This window comes from Aedes aegypti, chromosome 1 (assembly GCF_002204515.2).
Source record: "Aedes aegypti strain LVP_AGWG chromosome 1, AaegL5.0 Primary Assembly, whole genome shotgun sequence".
Taxonomy (NCBI): Eukaryota; Metazoa; Arthropoda; class Insecta; order Diptera; family Culicidae; genus Aedes; species Aedes aegypti.
In genome coordinates this window covers 194436214-194457875 of record NC_035107.1, presented here as the reverse complement: position 1 = coordinate 194457875, position 21662 = coordinate 194436214, and the positions used below count along the sequence as shown (strand labels likewise).

Genomic DNA, 21662 nt, shown 5'->3' with positions numbered 1-21662 from the left:
TTCATCACACGCTAACCCGGAAGTACCCATTAATGGGTACTTTCGTACCCATTTCCAACTAAAGTGGCTTAACTCATTAAATGGGTACGGCCCATTTACTCTTTAAAGAGTATTCGGCCGAAACTTCAAAACATGGGTATATTTCACTCTTGATTGGTTTCACAATAATGGGTAAAAAACCCTCTTTTTTTCATTCATTTCGCTCTGCATTCAAGTTGATTTTTTCACAAAATTAATTTAAAACAATCTCAAACTAATGTAAATGAAACAATCAATATTTATTATTTAGTATCATGTAATGCTTTATTGGAGATCATTCAATGGACCATACAGCCAATATTTTACAGGACGCTTCCCTGATATTCTTCCTATCCAATTCCAACCTTCCACATTGGACATCGGCTCCCGAAATTGTCTGCGCCACAGCCATATTCGGATGTTGTATGCAGTAATCATTCTAGAATGAAAACAATGAAAATAACTATCCTTTAATCAAACCAAAAATTACTTACCTTGAGAGATGTGTTTAATATTATTGCCCATTTACAAATAGTTACAGGAAAGAAAAATATTTATTTTACAAAAACAAACGCCACCGCACAGCCAATTGAAAAATGGCGCTGCTGCTCTTCAAAGCAGCATGCGTATTATGTACCCATCATTAGTTAACGACTAGAAACTTCATTAAGGGGATTAAGTACCCTTTTTATGACATTTAAAAAATACCCTTTTTCTGACAACTCAGTACTGGTCATAAAAATGGGTACATGGAACCCATTAAATGGGTACTTCTGAGTTAGCGTGCACAGTAAAAAAATATTTATTTTAACTTGCTTTAAAATGTTTGATTTCCCAACATAAAGCAAAAACCTTGGTAAAAAGTTTTTGATGTGATACACGGAGAAATCAAACTACCCAAAAAATAAGTTCTTTTTACTCAAATTTGGGTAAACTGCATTTAGATTTTACCCACGGTTGGGTTGTTTTGCCTCTCTCACAACAGCAATGTTGTCAAAAACAGAGAGAGACGCACCGACCCAGCGTCGAAGTTCAATGGAATAAGCCAAATTTGGGTTCTTTCGAGTTTACCTAACGTTAAGTTGTTTTAACCCATCACGGAGACTTCGAAAGCTAACGCTGGGTAGATTTTTTTTTTTTGCACTGAGTTGTTTGTTTTGCCGCTGTCAAAGGGAAACAACCTAATGATAGGTATATATCAGTTAACCCAAATTTGGGTTATACCACGGAAGAGTCGAATTGCGTCAAAAAAAAGTCAAAGTTGGGTTGATTTGCGGCTCCGTGTAAGCCATTTTACGAGACAGTCGGTTGACGTTTTCTGGCACACGGAGAAATATTTTTACCTAATTTTTGAGTTTACTTTACCCAAAATTAAGTATATCGATTATAGTTTCAACCCAAAATCTCTCGGTTTTCTCTTTCTCCCACACGAATGTTGTCAAAAATAGAGAGAGCTGCATCTACCCAATGGGAGTACTTTGGCCCAATAAGCCAAATTTGGGTAAATGCAACTTTTCTTATGTTTGGGTCGAAAGAACTCAATTTTGCGTTAAATCAACCCAAAATTGAGTATATTTTTCTAATGGCATTAAAGCCAAACTACCTAGTGGGGACCTTGGAAATTTAGCCAAAATTGAGTTATTGGGCTCAACTACGGAATTGCGTTGAAATAACCCAAAATTGAGTTGAATTCCGTCTCCGTGCAGATCGCTCATTGTTATTGTTTTAAAAACTAGCATTATATGTGAATGGCGCTGGTAACGTTTTTGTTGGTGATGACCTGGGAGGGAGACACCGATACTACACACTAAATACAGGTCCGTCTCACTCGGGCTCAGATTGGGTACCACTTCTAGTACTGCATTCGGTTCCTCGGTAGTGCAAAAGGTACCCAAGTTTGACAGATCGCAGTACACTTTTCACGGCATTCTAGATTACCTTATGAGCCATAAAATTTTGGGCAACTGCAAGGGACATGAAGGTTTTTAATTTGTCTTTGCTAAATATGTAACAAACTGCAAGATAATTCTAGCTCGCCAACGACAATCAAGGCTGGCTTGGTTAAAATCACCAGTTTCGTTTTGATGTGTGCCTTCGGTCTATCCAGACCAACATTTTAAAAGGGCCACATTTATCTATGCATTTAATTTCACTCATTATAGAAAAAGAGTAAAAATAAGCATGTTTCTCTACTGTTTTTTTTAATTTAAATCAAAAATGCTATTGTGACATTGCTTTCGATGCATAGAAACTAAATCATATCTGCTTTTTTGTCACCTTCAACAAAATGCAAAAATATGCTTTGATTAATTACGTGTTTTTATCATGTTAGTCCATTGTTTTAGTAGCCGGCTCACAGTGACAGTTCGTGCAGAATCTTGGTTCACCTTGACGCACACGAATTTCGTATTGGTTTCTCCCTCCCAGGTGATGACATTTTCGTTTTCTTTCTGGTTATTTTTCTACGTGGTTACATATCTGATGTTACCAGTAAATAAAATAAACTTTTCCCTGCCTGCTGATATTATTTTACTGGGGAAGATTGAAAAGCTCGTTGCACGCCATTAATAAATGAGCTCCTCCCCGTGGCTCCTCCGAATGTGTAGCTAGAAAAAACGTAAATAAATGGGCCCGCGCAAGTTTCAAAGCTGGTAAACAAACAAAAAACATATGTTTCGAAACGTCTTATAAAATTGGTTATTACTTTTTTAAATCGACGTAAGTAAAGGCCCGTTTAGACTACAGTGGGGATTCGCTCAATAACAAAAACAATACGAGCGCTGCGGGTGGTCGATTGACCACCTACCATATATTCGAATCGAACGTTAAAATGTAGGTCAATGGACAGCGATGCGAGTGTGATGTCTGTTTGTCTGTGATTGCACTGTTTTTATTTTGTAGTGTGCACTCAGAAATAAAAATAGTCACAGAATTACTAAAGTTTATGCATTAATGACTGTTTTCTATCTGCCTCTCTTTCATTCTGCTGTGAATTTCTACACCAATGGTGATAAGCTCCATCGAAGTTAATACGCCAATCGCGTATTAACTTCGATGGAGCTTACCACCATAAATGTCATTTCGCCTGGGTTGAAGCTTAGCGATGCTTCAACCCAGGTGAATTGACAAATAGGAATAAAATTCCCTGCAGACCCGGTCAACCAGCCAGTGATTTTCGATAGCATCAAAGATGGTTAAAAGGAAAAAGATGATCGACTCTTTATTTTGCCATATATTTTGCCGACGACACGCATTTCAGCAACACTACTGCCATCTGTTGAGTCAAAAGCACGTAAACATTATATTTAGCTAAATTTAAATCATCGTGCAATCAAAAAAAGAAAAGTGGAAGAAATCAAAACAACCACGCCTAAAAACTGTTACACAGAAGTGAGTACGACTCACATAACATCAGGCTATTCTGGACCAAAACAAAATTTAAGTAATTTTTATACAGACTAAAAATATTCATGTTCTGGTTTTTTCTTCTTTTTCTCACATTTTATGTAATTTAGAGATGATTGGCAATATTGAACATCTCCGTTTGAGCTGTGTACCTTTTTTCAAGCGTGAATGTCATAAGGGCCCATTCACAAATTTCATAACGCTGAAGGGGGTGGGTGGGTGTCCTCGTGATGTTACGGCTCATACAAAATTTGTAAAATATTCATACAAAAAGCGTTACGAGGGGGTGGGTGGGTGTCGAAAATGGCCATTTTTGGCGTTATGAAATTTGTGAATGAACCCTAAATGAACACTTCAACATCTGGTGGTCACTAGGAGAACGTTGCATGTTAGTTGGCTTTTGACTCACCAGAGTGACGCTATTCATGTCGCATAGAAAAGGCGGGAGTCGGCTATCTTTTTCATTCTAACCATCTTTGATAGCACTCGATATCGATTCGTTTTGAATCGATGGCGATCGCCAACGTTGGACAAAGATCTATAAAGAAATCGAAAGACTGGTTGATCGGGAAATGAAAGAGAGGCAGATAGAAAATAGTCATAAATTACTAAAATTTAGTCACTCTGTGACTACTCGTGTTTCTGAGCCCGGTCAACCATTTCTTTAAATTTCTTCACTTTTCTTTATATCGAGCTTTAAAGACACTCATATAACAAATCGATAGCGATCGTCATCGATTCGTAAAAAAATAACTTTGCATAAAGAATATTCGATAAATGTTATCAAAATTTCGACACCAAAATAAGCGGACTTCTTCTGCTTTACCGACTTTGAAAAAAATAATCATTAAACAAAAACATTGTGGGGTTCCATGCGAACCGAACCGTTTATGTTTAATATGATTTTTTTTGTCAATATCTTTTTGATTGGGAATTGAACTCTAATTGTTAGAGGAACACCACCCGGATAAAAACGTATCATTCAGTGAATGGAATAAACCATAAATGTACAATATAACGTATTGGATACAATACAGTGTATTGTAATTGAATGTCGAAGCAATATTATTCATGTTTGGATATACAATTCAAAAACAATATAATATGTTGTAACAGAACATTGTATTGTTTTTAATTGGTTTTATACCTTACAATTTTGGTCAAATTCCTATTTTCGCGTAAAACAACTGTTGCTTTTTTCTATGTAGCTTTGCTGAAAGAAATAAACAAAACAAGTTCAAAAAGCAAGAAATGTTGGGTGGAAAATATTCAAAAATACAAAATAAGTAATTTTTTAGAAGTCACTTGACATTAGCTGACATGCAACCATGATACAGTTTGTTGAATTGTTTTTGTATTGTACAACAATACACAAATTGCTTATCAAGACAATATATCATATTGTGTTTTCAAAATATTTGTATGAGAAAATATCTATATTTGTATTGTTACGATACTTAACCACCCATACATTATATTGCAAAAATCTCATATACCATACAGTGAACTGTTGAAAACAATATATTGTACTGTAATTGTATTGTCATTTCACAAAACACTGTATTGTATTTCCAATATATTGAATGGTACTGTTTCAATACGTTATATTGTTTTTGTATTGTATTTTTTATCCGGGCAAGCCGAAGGACACTTATCAACTATGCCACACTATATCACATCCTTAAGGGTGGCAAGAGGCATTCATAAACTAGGCCTCAAGAATGACCAGCACTCTAGCAGCAGGCATGTTTCTTGCGCATACATATTTGCGATAATACCTACCAATTTAGGGCTCATTCATTTATTTCATAACGCTTAAATTGATCATTTCGGACACCCACCCACCCCCTTGTAACGCTTTTTGTATGAATATTTTTTCAGTTTTTGTATGGGCCGTAACATCGTTAGGACACCCACCCACCCCCTTCAGCGTTATGAAATTTGTGAATGGACCCTTAAGAGCATCCTTCTGGTTATGATATTTAAAATGCTTATCAGTAATGTTTCTGATCTGAAAGGGCCTGTTCACAAATTTCATAACGCTGCAGGGGGTGGGTGGGTGTCCTCTATTTGTTACAGCTCATACAAAATTCGTAAAATTTTCATACAAAAAGCGTTACAAGGGGGTGGGTGGGTGTCAAAATGACCATTTTCGGCGTTATGAAATTTGTGAATGAACCCAAAGAAAAGATCCGAAAAAGCCATGCAGAATCATATTCGGTCTCAAATATGCCGATCCTTGGAAAATCAAAACATCGAGACCTGTCATGCGATGTACCAGAATACCTTTACGCTGCTTTACGAAACGATACGGAAAAGAATGATAAAGGTGCTTCGATACACAGCTTCATTTTTCTTTGTCAATATATAAATTTACTTTGACATCATTCGTTACACGTTTTTCGATGAATATTCATGAAGGTGACTAAAGCCCATTCGATAAAACATGATCTAACGAAATTTAGTATCATTTCTTTGAAGATCTATATTGTATGCTTGATAAAGAAAGACACTCATAAGGTTTTATAGATTGATGAAGATACTTGAATATATGTAACGAAATGAACAGTAAAGAACAAGCGACAGAAATATTTATTTTTGGATAAAGATATTTGAAGTAGTTCATAGGCTGGTTCTGAGAGAGACTCGCGAAGAGGAAAAATATCAACGTCATATGCAGCCCAGTTTCCCCTCTCACGAAACGTCAAATGCAGCCCACCGTTTTTATAGCTGAAAAAGTGAAAAGTATTGTGTTTAAAGTAAACTGTTATTAAAAACCTCAGTCGGCGGAGCAGTTTTTTCCAAAGTTGCTGATAAATCTAAGCAGAAGATTAATTATTTCTAATGTCTGCTACGTTTGCTGGCATGAAATTTCACTCAAACGGCTATCTATGATTCGATGTGATGCAAACTCAATCATTTTTTGTTGAGAAGTTCATGTGAGGATTTGAACAGCATGCGCATAATTGATATAAATACAAAGTGGAATAAGAAAAAAACTCAGCAATCACAGAAAAAGAAGACCGTCTTCGCGAGTCTCGTCTCAGGGCTGGTTGACCGGGAGTGTATACCTCTTTTCTATAGATATCTTGGTTTTAGGATGTTTGTCGAACGCACAATCAGCCGTTATCAAATGTTTGTCAATGATTTGAGTCGAATAAATATGGCATCACTGCGTACCAGCACAAAACGTCAACCGCCGATTTCGCGACTTGTTTAGCAGTGTTGTGATGTTTTTTGTGCTTAAAAATCGCAAAAATAACAAATTTTCTTACGATTAAAAGTTATAAAAATGAGTGATTTGGACTTGGAAAACATATGCCGCTTGTGCTGCGAAAAGAAAGGGCGCCTGCGATCGCTTTTCGAGCAAAAATCGGCGAAAGTTTCGCTTTCGTTGCAGCAAATGATCACGGATGTAACACGGCTAGAGGTAAGTTCCCATTAGACTGGTTCAAAGGGTTAAGGGTAGGAAGCGTCGACGATTTCATGTTAATCCAGGTATCATCGGAATCTCCCGATACATTTTTCTGTCTGCTATTAAATATTTAAGAGAACTGCATCTCTTTCTATTTTCCATACAAAATGATGAATTTTGGAAGGCTAGATCTCAGTTATTTATGTACCGATTGTTGAAATTTACACAGCACGGCAAACATAATTTTCAACACATATTTTGAGTATTTCATTAATCACAAGTAGTGAAAACGATTTAAGTAAAGTGAACTTTGTGACAAAAATATATGAACAGTATTTTGCAAACTTGTTCATCTCGTCTAGAACTACAACTTTGCTGAAGAAGCTATTCCTTAATTTTAGTTATGCCAATTACTGAAATTTTTCAGATAAAAATCGCTTTCCATCAAACCGTTATTGCTTTTGAATTCGTGATTCGAAAAATCACCCAAACATATATGTTGAAATTCAAGTTACATCTGACATGCTGTGAAAAGTTCATTCAAATCGGCCCATTTTGAATGTCTTTTGTACGAATATGTTGGCCCTGAAAAAAAAACCATCACTTTGTGAGGTTAGATGATGTTTCAAATGGAGATAGCAATTGGTTGAATATCTTGTGAACGTTTGAATAGCTTATAGACAACGCGAATGTATATTGAAGCAAGTTGTACACTTATACGAGGAGCTATCTGTGTATTAAATGTATGTAATGCTCCTCACTTTCGTGCTCTTCACCATCGGCTGATCAACCTATCTGGAACATTTACAGGGTGTCTACTACCTGGAAAAACCTGGAATTCTCAGGGAATCTTGCCCACACTCAGGGAAATCATTTTGAAACTTTCATGGTTGAATGAATATGTCCACCACTAACCATTTTGATTTTTTTTTGCACAATAGGTAAAACTTTGCAATAAAAAATCGGCTGCGCAGCTATCAAAAGTCTACTTGAACGATTTAGTTCTTTAGTGAACTTGGACGTTTTCCGTGAAATGCTTACGAATAATTCACCATATATTTATCATAAAAATACATTAATCATTGATTATCCGTAAAATTGTCTGTTGAATTCAGAAAATCTTACGGGATATTATCCAGCGATTTGATGGATTTTTGTTTTAAACAATCTTAGCAAGGAGTTTTTCAGAGATCCTTGTTCATCAAGAGTTACTTTAAACCAGCATTTTCTTGCAATTTTCCTAGAGATATTCTTTTAAAAATACCTGGAAAAAACTTTGGAGTCTTAGACTTTTGGCCATATCTTTCCAGCACGATGAACCACATGACAAATTTTATGTTTTCGTGAAAGCCTGATTCAGCGCGCAAAGTTTTCGCTCAGAGAGTTTTGTGTTATCTCCTACCAGGACATGCCTAGACATGTTTCAACAAAATTCTCCAGGAGGTCCGAATTGAACCAACCCTGTTCCAATTCGGACCCCCCATGCTCTAATTCGAAGCACCCCATATATTATCGTTTTTTGCTATGAAAGTAATGGGTCACTGCACAAAAATTCTCTTTCACTCTTTCATAAACTTTGTAAACAACAAGGCCAGTAAACGTCAAAATTTCATATAAAAGCAAAATAGTGCAGAGCCCCATACCACTCCGATTTGTTAGGCATCATAGCTTATTGAACTTCTTCTGTAAGCGCAAGCATAAAAAATAAACTCAATGTGTGACAAGTTTCATTTTAATTCGAGTCAGAACTAGCTCAAGTAAAATGTGAATTTCATTAAACAAAATAATTGTGCAATCCGTTTGTGAAGCTGGTTCAAAACTAGATACAGTCAGCTCTCCCTAACTCGATTTTGAATGGATCATAGTGTATGGGAGATATCGAGATAAAGAACACATATTTTTAAAACGTTTGAGCTTTTTATTATTATGACAAAATACCTTTGAAAAGGTCATTTATCTTTGTATGTAGTAAAATGTCAACACATTGAAACTTGGCATGAGAGTATCGGGTTAAACAGATGAACATGTATGGGGCTCTGAAACAGACAACATCGAGTCTCTGAACTTCAAGTTGGAGAAGTATGGACTTAGGGGTCAAAGTACACTACATTTAAGGGATTGCGCATTCTATAGAGCTTGGGAACAAAAACACAGCATATCGGTTAAGGGAAAGTTGACTATATTGATCTTAGCACTCACATACGTTTTCTATATGGTGTTGCCAAGCTATTTTTGAAACAGGTTGTGGCTGTGGTGTTGATGAAGATGCTTTTCAAGTTGCTGGTTTATTGATTCTTTATTTTTGGTAATCTATCGTATTTCTTAGATTTTTTCGAAGCCTTTTTCTTGACCGCAACAGAAATAAAAGTATCACCGATAAATATTACAACTGCTGTGATTTTCTACCAATTCGACAAGGCTTTCACGGGGTGGAGCTCTTAGAATAGACTGAGTACACGTTGAAAATCAAGAGGTCCATATTGAACCATATCAATAGGTCCGGATTGGACCAACACACATTTTGTGATGTTCGAACTATTTTTTTTTGTTGTATGGTATTCAGTTGGACCTGCCTGACAGCTTTACTTGTCAAGGCTGAACCCTCGGTCTGGCTTTGGTTAAGTTTCCCCTCTACCAGAACCAATACTCAGACGGACTAGGCTATGGTGCCCACATGAACACTGTTTTTTCATTAGTATTGTGACGTGGTAGTTTTTAAAAAAAATACCTATATTCCCTTGCTTCTGAGAAAAGGAAGCATTGTGAAAATCAGCAGCTGCATCAGAATTTGTTTGAAATAGTTATGTAGTAGTGTCATTACTAATACTGTCTAGTCGAAATGATTTTGAATAATTTTCCATTTAGGTGTCCTTTTTAATCATGTTATTGTGATTACTCCTGTTTTTTACGTAAGATTAGAATCTTAAATGCAGAGCGACTCGTAACCTTACTTTTTACATGTTCTACGCATGCTTTTTTCGGCAAATTGAGATCGTAAATCAAATAGAAAATTATTGGAATCTTCCTTTCTAACAAATCTTCACTTGATAGATGCAAATTTGTTGCGTAAAGTCAAGAATTTATATTCGTGGAACAGGTAGATATGATGTTAGAGAATCGCCACTGCTTAAATGTCAATTGTCGTCAAGTCTTAAAAAAATTAGGCTGTTTAGTAGTAGTTCTTCATTATTTTTCTTGTTGAAAGTATTTATTGGTCATTACGTTCAAATATCCCTAAATAAATGAGTCATTTTCCTTGTCTGTTCAACAACTTCTCAAAATTAGCATGTGTACCCTTAAGGTCGATCTCAGCGTCTTACTTTCCATAGTCATAATTATAGTGAATATTTAAGAGTAAAGTTACCTTAGGCGTCTATTATAGTCTCCTACAAGATTCACTTTTCGGTGCCAAATGCAATGCTTCACAACGTCTAATTTCTACTTGTACATTTTGCGCAAATTAAGCAATAATTAATTTTTTTATACCACTGTTACAAAAGAGGTATTCCTTATTATGGTAATGTAAAAACCATATTAAAATAAGATTGTCGCCACTTATTTCTACTCAGTGAATCTACTAGTCATTTTCCTCAGAGTAATCTTCCCTACGGAGTATATGATAACGATATGTCTAGCTAGTTAATAAAAAAGAGTGGCTACGGATCATTCTGGTTAGCACAATGCAAACTGACCGTTACCAATAGTATTAATCTCCACTTCGAATAGATTATTTATTTGAAATGGGCATCAATGTTATCAACGACGCAGAATGTCCGTTGGATCACATCCGAGAGATTAGTGCGTCTATGCCAGATGAATTAAGACGCGGCTTTGAGCAAAAATGCCAAAATGTGATACCACCACTACAGGTTACGCATTTGGTTTCCATCTAATGGGCTATAATCGATTATGCCCTCCCATCGCGGCAAGGTCGCATAACCAAGAGGGGGGAGATTTCACACCAGCAGATACTACAACAATAATTGTAGCTGTTTCTACGATAATTCCTATACAATTTTTTTCGTGGAATTCGTCTTATAGTTTCAGTGTTCTACAACATTTCTAATCCAAGGATTCGATTTATATTTGTTTCAAAAATAATCTCAACACTTTATCTAGAAAATCTTCCAAAACTTCTTCAAGAGTATAAAAGCTCTTTCGAAGATCCTAGCAGAAGCTTATCAGGGATTTCAACACAAGATTCACTAGAGTTTACTTAAGCATTTCCTCATGAAAAACCTTCCATGTTTTTTTCAAGAATTTCTCCAAAAAAAGTTGGATTAATTCTGAGGTCTTCCAATAGAATGTATTTCTGTAGGAATTCTTGAAGGAATCCTAGAAGTCATTCCCGGAGTAATTTCTAAATAAATCCTTAGAGATATTCCTGATTAAAATCTAAAAAAAAATCCTGGATGAAAATTGTACAGGCAACTCTAAAAAATACTTGGAGGTATATCTGGAGAAATTACTGGTCGGTTATTGGTGAAGATCTCATTCCCATGGTAGCTCCTGAGCTTCATTGATTTTAGACAAACCAAATCAGATGAATGCTATGCAGTAGTTATTAGAATATGATTCTCATCAGATCAATCCAATAATCGACAAACTGTTTCAATAGTAAAACTATTGCTAAACAATAAATGCACTGGACGGTACTGTTGGAAAACTTTAAAATTTCAACCCGATTTCGAAAATTTACCTCATTTACAACATTGTTTTTTAAGTACTTTATAGAAATCGCATTTTTCGTAAATAAATAAAAAAAAATTGAAATACCTTTGAGTAAGTTCTAGATAAATAAATAGAAAAGTCACTGGATAAATTCCTGACGAATCTAAAATCTTAAGCATGATTCGCTGCTGGAAAGTTATTTCTTGGCCCATTTTGATGCATGGTAAATTCCTGGAAAGAATCGATCAATGATGCGTTTTTTTTCTGGTCGCAGTATGCTGCCCTTCTACGCCTACTTGTCCCATGTTCTATGTAAACCTTATGGACCGCGGGACAAATATCCGTAGAACGGCAGTATGCAGTTGAAAAAAAAATGTCAGTTCAAACGGGAGTCACTGTAGAACATTTCTGCAAGGAATCGACTTGGGATTTCTTTAGCGATTCCTTTTCAGCAGGCTGAAAGAATTTAATTTTTGGGGTTACCCTCAGAAAAAATCCAGGTCAAAAATGAAAGTTTCCCTATGCATAAGAAACGGTGAATTTATCATTTCCTTGGAATCGTGTTTTATTCGGGTTTTTCTTACAAACAAAAAATCGGGTTTCTGGTCGGGTTCGGGTTTGAACAGCGATTTTTTTTCGGATTTGGGTCGGATCCGGGTTTGAACAAACAAAAGAAGTCGGGTTCGGGTTTGAAAAATGTGAAACCCGACCGTCTCTAAAAAGTTTACTACTGTTGCTTTATGTAATGACCTTTCGTATCAATAAACAAATCTATAAAACAAAATGATTATTATGACTTAAAAAAGGAGAAATTTATATTTGACCCTAAGATAAGATCGGACACCTGGCTTCTTTAAGTTGTTCTTCTTTTCATCCATGATCCCAGTTGTGAATTTTCCACCCTTGCGTGTTACGTTAAACAGTGTTGCCATTTGTATGGAAGACGGTACACTATTTCACAAAAAATATTTCCTAATTATTATTTATTTTTTAATTGTGGTGATTATGTGAATTATAGTGTATCTCTTCTTCTTGGTATTACGTCCTCACTGGGACAGAGCCTGCTTCTCAGCTTAGTGTTCAATGAGCACTTCCACAATTATTAACTGAGAGCTTTTATTGCCAAAGTGGCCATTTTCGGATTTGGATTAAGATTCCCTTCAAGTCCTTTAAAAAACACTCAAGGCAAGTACAAAACGAACTAATTGAAGCCCAATACGACCAATCTAACACTGCACAATCTGCATCCGGCTGTCAACTTAAAAAACGGCATGTCCTTCTCATTTTTCACGCAAATCTTAATCCACTCGTTACGCACTTTCGGGTCCTTCGGGAACCGATAAAAATGGTGATCCGGATGAGATTTCCTGCTCCGTATACAGTTAAAGGCTTTGCACTTAATTTCGATCTGATTTCGTTTCACTTTTTTGTTAGGTTTACATCTGTCGGCTACGAACTTTTATGCACAACCGCAAAAAAAAAAAATACGACCCAGCATAGTAATCTGGCAACACGGGCAAAACCAAAACAAACGCATCCGATAGTAACTTTTCACACGCAGCCACACACTCGCAGACATCAAATTCAGCCAATCAGCGACTGGATGATCCAGTCTGGATCACAAACTGGATTCAATTTTATTCCCAGTTGTCCTATCTTTATCTTAGATTTGACCTTAAAAAAAATATTGACAAAATAATAAGACCACTACGAAAAAAGCTAAATCTTTCACCAAAATTAGTTAGACCGATGAACCCAACGTTCTTCCGTCATTTTTACGTTACATCTAATAAAATCAATATATAAAATAATATAAAATGCTCAAAGTTCAAATTGGGGGTACAACGATAACACACTTATTACACTTACTGTTCAATTTAATGAAGAAGAATTATTGCTAACTCTTAGACATTACTCGGGGTATTCCACAACGACAAAAGAAGTAATCGAAGCCTTGTAAAATTTTGATATAATTCAGTTTTTGCGGTAATGGTCTTATTGTTTTGTCACTTAGTTTTTTAACCTCAAATATGGAATATTCTTTATTGATAATTATTTGATTTTATACATTTGTAAATTAATAAAAAGGCTCGCAACTTCAGATCAACTAAAATTTTAACTAATAACAAACTTGTTTCACAGAGCTATTTACAAAACACCACACAAAATCCCTCCTTTTCCATATCCTTAGGCAAAACACTTCACTATCGCTATAAGTATGACTGATTCATGTTATTTTGACCTTGCATCATTCATACGTGTATTGGAAGTCAAGAGTAGAAGCAAAACTTAAAGAACCTTCTGGTCAAAGTTGTTGCGTGGCCTACTTCCCAAACTCCAAAACCCCCTCGGTGTATTATGGACGGTGTGAGTTTTGAAACTTATGCTGGAGACTTGGCCCCTGACCCCCTTGTACATCAATAAAATAAAAATTCTATATGAGTCTCTTATGTGGGGTATGAAGTCTCTAAAGTTCCTATTTTCAAGTCATTTAGTCGCCAGAAAGGCCGACTATCTGTTATTTCAGTTTAGCTGAATATTTGAACTTTGAAGTTCATTTCGCGAAAGGCTTCGATTCACTTTAAGTTTAAACATTGTCATTGTCATTATATACGTGAATCCACTAGCAAAGTAAACCTTCTCTGTGACAAAGCCCGTGGTAAAGGAGTAAATCGCTTCGCTTCTTTCTATGGAACCAGGTTGAACCCGGGGATGGATTACCGCAAAAGATCTGTCGTACGTGTTCCACTACAGTGGTTAAGATGCACGGAACCATCGAAGAGTATCGAGCAAACGATTCTAAACTTCGGATGCAACTTGGAGCAAAGCTTCTACCGAATGTGGAAATTAAAGAGGAAGAAATTGAGCTGGACTTGCTCGAGAACACATGCCAACAAGACATGTAAGTAAAACGTAGAATAATTCAAACTTTATGCTAAGAGATGCGTTTTGTTTTAGGATGGTCGAAAATATCTGTATCAAACAGGAAACAGAAGAAGAATTCTTGGATTATGAACGACTAGATGAAAGCATAACTGAGAGCGTCAATGAAACACTGATTCCAATAGTGAAAGATTCAGATACCGAAAGCGCTGAAGAAGCTAACGATATAGACGACGAAGAGTGGGTGCCGGTCAAAGAAGACAAGGAAGAGAACATCGAAAGTGAAAAGCCATCGGTGAAAAAGCCGCGTAGAAAAAGAGATCCAAACGAACCCCATATACCTGGGAAACGCAAACGCTACAGAGATCCAAACATTCCGCGACTCTCGGACTTCAAATGCTACGTTTGCATGAGTGAATCCTACGGAACAGCCGAAGCTGTGCTGACCCATCTGAACAGTTGCCATTTGGAGCTGTTGCCGTATACTTGCGCCGATTGCGTAACGGAAACAGTTGTGATCAACACTGTCCTGGCGTTGAACAACCACAAACGGCAACATATGAATCCGGAGAAGTGCCCATATTGTGATAGGCGATACACCAGCAAAAACAACGTCAAGCTGCACATCCAGATGTACCACACTGGCGATAATGATCCGAACCCTTCGCCATGCGACATCTGTGACAAAGTGTGTTCCTCTAAACTCGCGTTGAAGAACCACAAGAGATTGCACACTTCTGGAGCGGCCTGTGAGCATTGCGGTAAGGTGTTTCTAGAGCGAAGCAAACTGCAACGGCACATACAAAACCGCCACGAGAAGATCAAGAAATACGAATGCCACCTCTGTAAGAAGAAACTGGCTTCGATGTCCGCTGTCCAAAATCACATCGATACGTACCACTCTACGCAGGTTCTGACATGTAGCTACTGTCCAAAAACGTTCAGCTCGAAACTAACTCACCGTTACCACGAGAAGAAACACGTTGAGAACAAAAACTACGTGGCTACAAAAGACTGGAAGGATTACTACACCGTTCTTGATGGACAGGAAGGCAAGATAACGAAGCTGAAGAAATGCAAACTCTGCGGAATCATTACCAGCAACATGGGACCCCACCTGGGTAAGGTGCACTTCCCAACCGAGTACCGGTGTGAAATTTGTGGCACGACCTTCAAAAACAAGCAATCGTATGTGATCCACGTGGAAGAACACGAGCATGGTAAAGCGCATCGGTGCCCAATCTGTGGGCGCGAGTTTTCCGAAAGGAAGAACCTAATATCACACCTGCGGACCAAGAAACATCGAGATCATCCCCTGGCTCGGGCCATGCTCAGTACGATCAAACCGGTACACACGGCTACCGGTGCCCAGGATAAATCCCACTCTGAGGTGGATGACGAGGATACCCGGGAAGAGACGCGGATTGACTTTGAACAAGGAATAGATAATTTCATGTGAGCGTAATAAAAAAAGATTTATTTTCTCGTTTATCGTTGGGACATAGTATTTTGCTTTCTTCGAAATCCTAATAGACTGTCAGGTAGGACAAGGAAGGTTTCGAATTTACATTCAGTGGTAATGTAAAAACTGGTAAAGAGCCTTTAGTAGAACACTTCTTACTCTTTTGAACGTTTATTTCAGAATGTCCTTTGTAAACATAATTATTCGCTGTCAATGAATGTCCAGACCTACTTGTTAGCAGCTTTGGGCATACTGTCAAGTAGGCCGTGCTAACCTGGAGGATCATAATTATAAAACTGTCAAGCAGTGAAGACATGAAAACTCCACATTGGCGACGAGAGATCCTGCGTGTTGCAGTAAGGAGAATATTCTTCGAAGTGAATACTGAGATTCCAGCATATCTAATAAAAAAGGAAGTACCCATCGAAATTATGCAGTTTGAAACAGTGTAAGTTGGAACTAAAATAAAAACTCGTTGTAAAACGGGTTGCCGTGACGACGGCGGAAATGTTCAAGCTCACCTTAGAAGTGGGCTGCCGTAGCGACGGATTCTTTCCGTCGGGTCCGGCGAAAACAAAAGCTCGCCATATTTGGGGGCTGCCGTAGCAACAGATTTGATCTGTTGGGTCCGGCGGTGAAAAAACGAATCAAGCTCCATTACTGGAGCTGCCGAAGCGACAGATTTAGTCTGTTGGGTCCGGCGATAAAAAGAACCAAGCTCGCCTTGAATCTGTTGTATACGGCGAAAAAAAAAACAAGCTCGCCTTATGAGGGGGCTGCCGTAGCAACGGATTCTATCCGTTGGTTCCGGCGGACAAAGATATTGCTCATTATAAGAGGAAGGTATTTTAGGCTGTGAACCGTTTCACCAGTTCGTTTAACTTTTAGTTAAAATTTGACAGCTCGATAGTTATTTCCCCTCCGGTTAGAAATAACCCTGCTCTGGAGCATGGTTAAACTTGACAGTTCGAAAGTTATTTTTTGCTCCCGTGAATTTGAGAATAACTAACCATCTGTCAACTTTGTTCTGAAATAACTACACGACTGTCAAAGCTCAAATGGGTCGACTGCGATGTTCAATTTAACCATTTGAAGGGAAAATAACTATTGAAATGTCAAATTTTAACTAATAGTTAAACGAACTGGTGAAACGGTTCACAGCCTTAGAGGTAGACTCAACCTCAACTCAACTGATTACACATAAAAAGGATTAAAGCTCTTTAAAAAGGCAAAAATTCCAACAATTGAGTTTTTGTTAAATATCCTTACAGGTGTTGGAAAAGTGTCAATAACGAGTGTTGAGTCATGCTTTTTCAGCCTCAAATAGGATAACGGATCCTCGATGCAATGGATTATTGAAGACCAGCAGAAGTCGGTGGACAGTGAGATGCTTAGTCCGACGGCCTTCAAAATAATTTCGATCATGAAGAAACTGACCCGGATTGGTTGGCTTCGGCGCTAGAGGAAATCCAGGCGGAAATCGCCCAGCGACACTTCGAGGATCGCCTGGCATTGGTGCAAAAACGTGAGGAATATTTGGTGAAGGGCAGTAGCTACCGTGGGCGGCCGAAATCGGAGTGAAAATCAGAATCAGACAACCTCTGAAGACACTGAATATTGTTATCAGAAATTCTTGTTTCAAGCTAATTGACATTGGACTAGATTTGTCGTACTACGGAGGGTTTACATCGGAATACTACGAACGTCTGGTAGTCTTACAATCTATAAACGAAGACCAATTTTAGGAGCGTTTTGAAGAAGTTCGATGCTCTCGGGCTAGATATGAAACCCCTTGTCACGGGCGATACGGGGATCAATCTTACACATACTTCGGTGAAATTCTGCAAACTCTTCCGGACTACCACTGTGAGCTGCGCCTGGTCAAGTATGGTTCATTGAAACGAAGGCGGAAATTAGCCATGACGCCATCCATGGAGCCTCCGATCAGCGCAACTTGTCCGTTGAAGCCTTTTCCTTCGTCGAGCTTCAAGAATTCCGCGAAGACCATGTTGGCACTGGCAATCGAGCGGTTGACGGCATCTGGAAATTCGGCACACATGTCGTCAGCAGTGGAATGGATCCGATCAAGATGTCAGCTAGGATGGGAATGTCGACCTCGAAGGCAAAGCGACGAGCGAGTACGGACTGAACCTGGACAGAGTGCCCTACGCATTGGTGCACACGGACGGACACGTAACCAGCCGAATCGCCGTGTTCTTCAAGAGAAAAGGAGATGTGGTGATTGGGCATACTGTCAAGTAGGCCGGTGCTAATCTGGAGGATCATAATTATAAAACTGTCAAGCAGTGAAGATATGAAAACTCCACAGTACTTATTAATAACCTAACTCTATTACAGAGCCGTTGCGTGAGTGTCCTTGGCAAAATACAAAACTTATTGCGAAATTTATATGAGTTTTCTATTGAAACCAACTTTGAAAAAATAAGCTACGAGAAATCTAAAATTTAAGAAGGAATTGAATTATTTGATATGTCTGAAAACTTTTGTGACTTTAAAGAATTTGAAAAACCCATGATCATGGGCGTAAATAGCCATCAGACTTGAGGGGGGCCACGGCCCCTTTCTCATGAGAGATAAAAGTCATAAGGGATTTAGATAACTTAACAATGCTTGTTTCGATAATATTTGTGAACTCGTACTTTCGTGCGTACTTTCATACAGAGGTGGATCAAAACCTAAAAATCGTCCAAAACCGATTGATCAACTTTCTTAGATACCAAATGTCACTTTCATCTTTAAATCTATTTTATCGTTTTATATTGCCAAGATGACGATTTCAACCCAATCTAATGATATCGAATAGAATACAAGAATTAAAAAAAAAAACAGACTATAATCAGGATTTACCATTCCATTTAGATTTGAACTAGAACTTTTTCAAAGTTATAAAACAAGATAAAGATTTAAATGTATAAGTTCAATTAAGGTTCAAGATCAATGTGAAATTCAAACCTTTTGAAGCAGACAAGTTAAAAAAACCCTAGCCTTTGAAAAAAAATAACGCTTGCTAGTTTGAAAATATGGATTATTGTTGCTCAGAATTTCTGTAGCGAACGATTCATTTCTCTAAACCTCACGAAACCAAAATTTGAACATAGGATTGAATAATACCTTTTTTGAGTTAAAAACTTTAAAACCTAAAGCTGCTTGGCTAACATCATATTGAAGAATTGAAAGGTTTTTTTGTACTCAAATAAAGCTGTTGTCAGCAAATTCGTACGATAACAGTTGTTTGAAGAAAGCAGGATGGAAAACAATAGCAGTTGAAAAGAAAAATTGCCCAAAGCCCAAAAAAGCAGTTTTTTGCAAAACTAAGTGAAAATGTGAAAAGTTTGTGACTTTTTTTTTGCACGATCAGCCACATTTCGTTAAATTTCGTGTGAATTTGGAGTAATTTGTGAATTTCTCATTAAGCTTATATGACTTGAACTTTTGCCCCGCTGATTCAAACTTTTGCCACACTATGGGCCAAAAATTGATTCCAAGCAATTATGTAGCAATCAATACACCTCAAAGCATCCTTATGATGCCTAAAAACGGCCTTACATAAATAATAAAAGAAGATTTTATCCTTATTCATTTCCATGTAATGAAAGTTTGACCAAAAATTTTATTTTTTACGTTCAAAAACAACAAATAGCCATGATTTTTCCAAATCTCAATCTATTCTTGAACACTATGGTTTTTATTAGCTTTGATTTGAATCGAGCTAGAAATCTTAAAAACAAAATCTTGTCTCACTCGCACTTTTGTCCCAGTCTCTCTAGTAATGTTTAATTTTGGGCTACTAAAAATCTAAAAATAAATCCGGCCGGTCTTAAAATATAAATGTACGACTGAGAAATACATATTGACTAAAAATCGTGAGCTCATGCTTGGAAAACAATAAGTTTTCATACAATAGATTGACATAGATGTTAGTAAAGGTCGTCTAACAAACGGCTGCTTCATTGGACTTGGTAAAATAAGCAAACTGAGCCAAGACAAATTTAAGAATGTATTTTGATTTTACACGTATAAAATTCTAATGTTAGTTTCTCTTAAAGAAAATTGATTGCAGTTAGGCTTTCTAGGTTTGTTCATACTTGCAATAAAAACATATAAAAAACAATGCAGTACATCATCGACATCTCCTCGTTATTCTAGAAACAAGTTTTTTTCTATTTTTCTTACAAATAACAGAAATTGTACATGAATGCATATATATTTAAAACGAAAAAAAAATCTCTGAACCGAATTGATGTGGGGACGGATCTAGTGTAGTCTAACCGCTAACCGTATACACACCGTGGACTTGGGATCGAAGCCCATTCCGGTGATAGTCACTTATGACTAAAAAGTTCTAGTGGTGACTTCATTTGGAAGGGAAGTAAAGCTGTTGGTCTCGAGATGAACTAGCCCATTTTTTCAATCTGAACACTTCAGAACATTTTTGATAATAGAAAATTGAAAAAAAATGTTGCGAAATCTACGCCTTTACACGGTTTGATGTTGTTTTTTATACGAATCCGCCACTATCTTACTATACGTAAAGGAATTTCAATGTTAACAGTTTAGCTGTCACTATTGAATGCAACTGCTTCACTGTCGTCAACTTACTAGCAGTTCATATCTGTTCCCGACGTTTTGTAGACAAATACATCGAATGACTAATAAATTTTAATATGAAACATTTAAAGGTTCGCGAAAAATGTGAAGAAACTATAGTTCGCTTGCTGCACCATTGTTTATTTTTGAGATTTTTTTTGTAAAATTTTACCATAATTCTCATACACAAACATTTCCTAGTAGCAACGATTCATTCTAGATAATTGATCACAAAATATCGCAGCTAGTTTTAAAATATGAAGAGACTTTGGTTTTCTAATTAATAATACCACTACAAATAGATCAAGCCAGTTCTGCTAGTTCTAAAACATGCTTCAATGAATTTCAAAATCGGGAAAGGGCAAAAAGGAAACAGTATGGCACTATGTGACGTTTTAAAATTACATATTGCTATTGCCTGTCAAACAATGATCATCCAGAAATTTATATTGAAAATGCATTTAACGCGTTTAGTTTCATAAGTGCATGTTTTATACTAAAAACTAGTTTTAACTATATTCTCATTTCTTCTCCATTTTATTTCGGGGGGGTCAAGGCCATGATTCGGGGGGGCCTGCCCCCCCCCTGGCCCCTCCCTATTTACGCCAATGCCCATGATCGCAAAAATTTAGAATATTTTTTTTCTTTCGATAAAAAACCAAAACAAAATATGCTAAAATTTATATTAATAATACCTTCAATACCCAATTTTTTATTTTGGATCTAAGCATCATTTTTCGCTATCTAAAATCGGTGTATGCACGTTCTGAACAATAATTTATTTTTGTTAGCAACAATTCAGAAATTTTAGATTTTTTTAATTTTAATTTTTGAACACCCCTATCTTTTTCATATTTTTCTTGAAACCTCTTTAGGTTACCCACGGTGCTCCCCTGACCGTTATTATCAGAACAAAATCTCCATCAAATCTGTGCTCACCAGTCGATTTCTATAGCTAAGCTGCATGTCTGGGCAAAATTTTAAAAAAATCGTAGGACCCGTTTTGAAGTTACGCCCTTTTGAATGTGTAAGTCCACTAATTCTAAGGAAATCTGAGATATTCAAACGAGTTTTCATTGACCGTGATTATCAGGATAGATATAATATTTAAATTTGAACCAAAGTTGGTTTATATAATTATTTGTAAGTTCTGGGAAGAGTTTTGAATGAGAAGATAGACGAAATTGGAAGTTACGTCCT

The 21662-nt window shown here is 37.0% G+C and overlaps 1 protein-coding gene and 1 long non-coding RNA gene across 3 annotated transcripts in view; one reads left to right on the top strand and one right to left on the bottom strand.

Moving 5' to 3' along the window:
• Positions 1-6: 6 nt before the first annotated feature.
• Positions 7-650, bottom strand: LOC110680595. Its single transcript, XR_002502940.1, has 2 exons — positions 513-650; positions 7-457 (listed from the first exon to the last, which is right to left on the bottom strand). It is a non-coding gene; the product is annotated as an uncharacterized LOC110680595 (long non-coding RNA).
• Positions 651-6596: 5946 nt separating this feature from the next.
• Positions 6597-21662, top strand: part of LOC5567803 (zinc finger protein 70) — a 28201-nt gene continuing 13135 nt past the window's right edge. The window contains exons 1-3 of one of the 2 annotated variants that reach the window (XM_001657656.2): positions 6597-6853; positions 14209-14411; positions 14468-15883. In XM_001657656.2, the coding sequence (XP_001657706.1) occupies positions 6716-6853; positions 14209-14411; positions 14468-15851 (1725 nt within the window). In that variant the 5' untranslated portion in view covers positions 6597-6715 and the 3' untranslated portion in view covers positions 15852-15883. Of the gene's footprint in view, positions 6854-14208; positions 14412-14467; positions 15884-21662 lie in introns of those variants that run through there. The other variant, XM_021856359.1, reaches the window with a different exon arrangement.